The 6,971-nt window shown below is 38.0% G+C and overlaps 1 protein-coding gene across 17 annotated transcripts in view; it reads right to left on the reverse strand.

Moving 5' to 3' along the window:
* Positions 1 to 4,698, reverse strand: part of col25a1 (collagen type XXV alpha 1 chain) — a 199,888-nt gene extending 195,190 nt beyond the window's left edge. For all 17 annotated transcript variants that reach the window (XM_028474638.1, XM_028474634.1, XM_028474632.1 and 14 more), the window contains exons 1-2: positions 4,207 to 4,698; positions 2,825 to 2,894 (exon numbers count right to left, since the gene is read on the reverse strand). In XM_028474638.1, coding sequence (XP_028330439.1) covers positions 2,825 to 2,894; positions 4,207 to 4,452 — 316 coding nt within the window. In that variant the 5' untranslated portion in view covers positions 4,453 to 4,698. The remainder of the gene's footprint in view (positions 1 to 2,824; positions 2,895 to 4,206) is intronic.
* Positions 4,699 to 6,971: the final 2,273 nt, after the last annotated feature.

Below are 6,971 nucleotides of genomic sequence, written 5' to 3' on the forward strand. Positions count from 1 at the left end.
CGACTAGAAGGATCAATGTCAGGGTCGGAAAGGGAGAACTCTCTTTGGCTGTATTTCAAATTCTTACATAACGACAATTAAATCCTGCAGCGCAGATACCAGCAACACCACAATTTTCCATGATCGGAAATACTCAAACATCACACTGCGCGATGGCTTTTTTTTCCCCCCACAAAGGTCGCATAGCGTGTGTTCACACTGGCTGTGTAACATTCCCAGCAGGAGTTTGACAGAGGCTGTGATGTCAACCGATCTTTTAAAAAAAAAAAAAAAAAACCGACAGCGGATGAGTCATTCGGCAGCTTCATGTTTATCTTCATTATTAGTGACCTGAAAAACATGTCATCTAAAAAAAGCCATGCTATCATTTCACATATAAAAGAAAGAGACGCTTTGAAATCTAAAAGATTACATAAGATACTAATGTCCTCACATTATTCATTCACCCTGGACAAGCTGCCAGCTCAACGCATTTATCAATCATAGTAAGTTACACGTTTACAGGGGCTCCATTGGACAGAAATACATGTTTTGGACTGAAAATAGAAATTAAAAAATGCACACATGCTTAAGGAGAACACGCAAACAACGTAAGAGTGGGAAATCAAATGACTAAAATACATAAAAATGTTGCATTTAACTCCCTGATCATGGCTATATTGTCATCCTGCATGTTGTTGTTGTTGTTCTTCCAATGAAATACGACTTCCCATGTGTGAACAATCACCAAATTATGCACAAAAGTCCAATCTCATGCCAGGTTGCCTCTGTTGCAAAAACAAGCGAATCATCTTAAAGGTGGTGCTACAACAGGCCTCTATAGGTCAACATTTTGAAAAGTCACAACAAATCAACCACATGTGGTACAGATTTGGCAGTTTCACCAAAAGGTAGCCCCAATACTGAAGAAACATCTGTATATTTAAACCTATTGTAAATTATAAAGTCCACCACTCTGTTTTTTTAAAAACGGATAAAACCAATCTCCTCCCACAATTTTTGCTCAATTGACACCTAACTTCCTACAGCACATCTTCAGACTGTTCTACACAAACAATCCACACAATCAAAAAAAATTGAATCTTCAGTGCATCAAAATGTTTGACTGTAAACATGTGCTTGCAAATTCTTACAAAACACATACTCAGTGTTTAATTTTTTTTTTTTTTTTTTTTTTTTTTAAAAAGACAACATTTAGGAGCCATGGTAGGTAATGTTCGGAAAATTTCTGAATTTTGTGTCTTTTTGACACCATTTTGAATTTCACTCTCATGTGAACAATTTAATGCAATGCAAAAATTTTATTTTTTAACATCAGTTTTTCATTTAAGGAGCCATTAAATTGCCAACATCTCCATGTTGTCTAGATGCAATGTGTGTATTTTTTGGATTTTTGACTTAATCACTGAATTTTTGACAGCGTTTTGAATTTGCCTTTGAACGCGAACAGCTGCTATCTTGCGCACAGGTGACTGGCTTATTCAATCAGTGAAGCTACATGTGACATTTCCACGTGCTATTTAATTAGCTCTGTTACACATTGATGATGTTCCTTGGTGTTGACGAAGTGAGTTCAAGCCTCAGCTCATGCAACATTTCCATTTTTGCCTAAAATTGCCTGGCCCCAACTACAGCAGCTATAATCAAGCCTTAAATCCAGATTGAGCAACATCAACAATCCTAATTTGTACGACAGCCTTTTCCTCACAGGTTATACAAAGATTTTAAATCAAAATTATACTTTTAGTAAATGTGTTTCAATCCAGCTTCATGAAGTGGCCATTTGTCCTCAATCACAATGACCCAAACCATGGCTAAATCTGCACATTGCAGGAAAAACATGGAGTTTGATTAATATTACAACATCTATTTCATTTTCATTCAATTTTTTTTCTTGAAATAATTGAGAACCGCATAATTACTGGTAGTTTCCCACCAGCAGGTGATAAATAAATCAGAGAAGATGCATTGAAAAGTAGACAAAAACATGGACAAAGGGCCTCTACGTTTTGTGACTCTCACCTGTCACAAAATATAACCAGAAAAAGGACGTTTAGGGTTAAAGATGAGAAGATATACGAGCCAAAAACTTTGGCAACAACTGTCCATCATTATAAATAGAAAAAATATGAGACAAAAAACTGAGAGAAAGCATTGAGCTGAAGTAATCCTGATGAAAATAGACTTTCGCTGCAGAAAAATGCTTGGTATTGTTGAATGTGTTGATAATTTTCTCTGTCTGTGCTGCGAGGGAGGAAATATCCACAGGGTTCTATGTGTGGTAAACGGCTCTCGTCTTTTTCACTGCATTGAAACTGGAGCTGTCAGTGGTGGAGAAGAACTGTGTGTTTTCCCCTTGAATGATAACCCGCAACGATGCACAATAAAAGGCCTGGCCTGGTAACATTTAGAAGCTGAGGAAAAATGTGTGTGTGTTTTTTTTTTTTGTAGCTCAAATCCAAAACATTCCTGCTTACATCCTCGAGCAAAAAAATCTCCCACTAAGGACGCACTGGCTAAACCCAAGCTCCAAACACCATCCCCAAAATGATGAGAATGCTGACCCACACACAGCGAGGGAATAAAATGTTACCATCTACTGGTGAGAAACGTGCATTTCAGGTTCCTGTTATTTCCTCCTCAAGTGGACAAGCAGCAGTCAAAGAGGCTCTCAGCGCCTCTATCTATAGCCTGCAGCTGAATGCCTACATGCTGCTCAGCTGTTTGGAAGCTTCACAGCAGACTATCAACACAATCTATGCAGGCAAACTGTCAGGAACATGTCCAGAATTCATCCATCCATTCATGAGAAATATCATCCTACCTGGAGGGCAGTTGCAATCAGTAGATGCTTGTCTGGCCGTCCGGATCTTCACAAAATTCTCATACGTGCGCTGAAAAATTCAATAAAAATGTTGTTTTTCAGTCACAATCACTTGTTCATCCACTGTTCTTTAATCCTCCTATTATCCTTGGGGTCAATTTGACAGAATTTAAGGTTTATTATTCAAAAACAAGAGTTTACTGTTTTTTTTGGGGTTTTTTTGCTTAATATTTCATGGCTTTTCCCATTTTGATGGGTACAATTGATTAAGCATAGACATATCAAAACTAGGAAAAGGTTTATCGTCAATGAGGTTTTGGAACAGCTCTTTCACAGTAAAAGTGATGTAGAGGAGATTGTCTCTGAGACAGAGGACTTTATAGCGAAAAACCCCAAATATTTTAGAAAAAGGAGATAAAAATGAGTAAATGAATATGTTTATGAGATGAAAGGGGGAGGTGTCACCAACATCAATGAATATGATTCATTCTGTTTGAGTCATGAATGTGCACCCCAAATTAGAAAAGATTTGGATGAAAAATTTTCAAGATACAGTACACTAACTCTAAAACTGCGGGAAAGGCTATATCACCACCACAACCATAGGGTTCATACTTCTGTGGTCATTAATGTGGTCAGGAAATTTGAGAAGATTTTGGTAAAAATTAGTCTAGATAAATGAATTCTAATTTAAATGTTTGGCCTGATGGTGGCGCTATAACAGGTCAATATTTCATTAACAAGGCCTTATTTATGTATTCATCAAATAAACAAAGTGCCTGACACAAAAACTTGGTCAACAATTTTCTGGAGGCAAATATCCCTGGGGTCAATCTGACCCCAGGGATAAAATGTGTAATATAATAATAATTGTAATAATAATATTTGAGGAGGGTTAATCTAAGCTATTGGAGTAAATGAATGTGATATATTGTTTTATATTTATTGGCGAAGCAACACAACAGATAATAGAATAATAGCTGATTGTTGCCACTTATTGTTAGAAGTGTGTACAGACAGTAGCCTGCTATATAAATATAATAATAATAATAATAATAATAATAATAATAATAATAATAATAATGAAACCAAGCTACTATTAAGCCTTGAGCAATTTATTTAGAATTCAATCTCTATTGTAGGATATTCATCATAAAAATGAATAAAAGCTAAAACAAACATTAGTCTGAGCATTATCAAGGCAGGGGGTTATTTATGTATTCAACAAATAAACAAAGACGCAAAAACTTGGTCAAAAATTTTCTGAAAATCATTTTCCTGGTAGCAAATATCCCTGGGGTCAGATTGACCCCAAGGGTAAATGTGTTGTATTTGAGGATAACTTAACTCAAAAATGCAATAAATGATCATGAAATCCATACCTGGGAGAGCAGCTCATCCACCTTCTGTTGAACCAGTGTATCCAAATCATCCGCGGACGCACGGACCGAGGCGCGCTCTCCGTTCCGTGCACTCTCCAAATCCACAACGCGGTCCCTGACATCAGCCGCGTTGAAGCTCAGCAGGATGCAGAAGGCGATGGACGCGGCTGAGCAGAAGGACGAGGTGATGTTGAGCGCAGTGGTCCGACACTGCTGCTGCTGCTGTCGCCTACTTTCTTTCTCCATGTTTCTTTTCTCCGCGCACTGACGAGCTTCTCCTGTCTTCTACAAGCGCTGCTGGGAGCAAAACCGCATCTGGAGTCGCAAATTAACGGCACACGACACGGCTCGTGTGTGTGTGTGCGTGTGCGTGCGTGCGTGTGTGAGCGTGCAGGGAAGCGCTGCGTTCACATACAGGGACCCGGTGAGGACAGATGGAGAGAGAGCAAAGTGTCAGACTGAGGAGATCCTGTGGACTTGTTGCGCGCTTTTACGCACCGTGGAGTTAAATGAGAGCGGAAGGCGGTGCGCGCACTCCAGTCAGCGTTAGCTCATTAGACAGCAGCACGCCTCCACGTGTCCTCACTGATTAATTAACATCACTGACGCCCTCCTTTAAGATCAGGGGTTCTAAAACCTTGGAGTCAGGACCCCATTTGGGGTCGCCAGATGCATTCAAGAAACTGCAAATATATTTAGAACAATTTCAGACAATTTTTGCTCATTTTTTTCTACAACTAACACCAAACTTGGCATATTTTCACCTGTTTTCATCACTTTATCGCCCCATATTTTTTGCTCCTTTTAATGCATTTTTGCTCCACAATTTCTGCCACTTCTCCATCAAATTTCAATGCAACTTCTGCTCATTTTTTACACTTTCAAGACATTATCTGCACTTATAAACCCTTTCCACCACTTTTCCCACCTGATATTGCATATGTTGACCCATTGTCACTTTTAATCTCTTTTGACCATTTTTCTTGCTTATTTTTGCCAATTTAACCACATTCACGATTTGTCATGGCCATTATTTGCCAGTTTAAACTCATTCTTCCACTATTGACACTTGGAACCATTTTTACCACTATTTTTGTCTTTTTTTTTTTTTTTTTGGCCACTTTAATTTGCAATTTTTCACCAGTTTCTGTGGTTTTTAAAATCCCATTTCACCAAAACATACAAACAGTAAAGAGATGGACAACTTCAATCACAGTGGGGGGAATGCGAATGTTGGATCTGAGGGCCACATTGTCAACATGCATTAAGAACAGGTATGGGCAACTGTTGGCCTGTGGGCCACATACAGCTCGGGCTCTATACTTCGTGTGGCCCCCAAAGTAAATGCACAAATCGTCTCCAAAAACACACAAAATGAAAAAATAAGTATTCTACAAGTCTCCATTTTTCTCAGTAAATGTATTTCTAAAGGTGGTATTGACATGCAATTTTCAGCAGATGTTGGTGACTGCCCATGTAATCCACACATGGAAAGAAATCAAACCATAAGATCTCCATAAATTGAGTTATGTGTAATAATGTGAAATGACACGCTTATTTAATACTTCGTACAAAAGACTTTGTTGGTATTGACACAGCTTCAAACCACCTCCTGTATGGAGAAACTCCAGTAGGTGTGCATTGGCACAGGTGTGATTTTGGCCCATTCTTCCACTCAAAGTCTTGAAGGTTCCTCTTCTATGAACTCTGATCTTCAGTTCTTTCCATAGATTTTCAATTGGCTTCAAGTCAGGTGATTGGCTGGGCCATTCTCGCAACTTCATGTTCTTTCTCTGAAACCAATCATATTGAGTTTCCTTGGCTGTGTGTTTGGGATCGTTGTCTTGCTTAAATGTCTCATTTCATCTTCATCATCCTGGTGGAAGGAAGCCGATTAACAAGAATACTACATTTGTCCATTCATCCTTTCTTTAGTAATGCGAAGTCTGTCAGTAGCAAATGCTGAAAAACAGCCCTACACCATGATGTTACCACCTCCAAACTTCACTGTTTTTGGTATGGTGCGTTTTGGGTGACGTGCAGTGCCATTTGTCCTCCAAACATGGTGTAAATTATGGAAGCCAAAAAGGTCTTTAAGTGTTATGCAAAAAACTTTAAACAAGGTTCAAAATACTTTTTCTTCAGCAATGGAGTGTTGCGTGGTGAGCGTGCCTACAGGTCATGGCATAAGTGCGTTACTTATTGTTTTTTTTTTTTTTAAAACAATTGTACCTGCTAATTCCAGGTCTTTCTGAAGTTCTCCACAAGTGATCCTGTGGACCAGCTGATATGAATTTGCCCTGATAAGGAGCAGGATCGCTTTAATACTTTTTTACCTCCATTTTTTTCATGTGTTCAATACTTTTTCCCTGTGTCATTTCACATCATTACACATAACTTAATTTATGATTTGTTTGCATGTGTGGATTGCATAGGCCGTTACCGACATATGGTGAAGAAATCATGTGAACAGCACCTTTAGAAATATATTTACTGAGAAAAATGATGACGTGTTCAGTACTTATTTTACCCACAGTATGTAATAAAATGACACTAAAAATACCCAAAACGAGAGTAAAATATACAAAATGACTCCAAAAACACAAATGATAACAAATTTAAACAATACGACATGAAAAAAACATACAAAACAAGACATACTAAATGACAAAAAAAAAAAAAAAAAAAAATTGAAAAACATAAAATGAGAGTAAAATATACAACATAAACACACAAAATGCACAAACCCTTTTGTTGTTGGTTTC

Source organism: Gouania willdenowi, chromosome 18, assembly GCF_900634775.1.
Source record: "Gouania willdenowi chromosome 18, fGouWil2.1, whole genome shotgun sequence".
NCBI classification, from domain to species: domain Eukaryota; kingdom Metazoa; phylum Chordata; class Actinopteri; order Blenniiformes; family Gobiesocidae; genus Gouania; species Gouania willdenowi.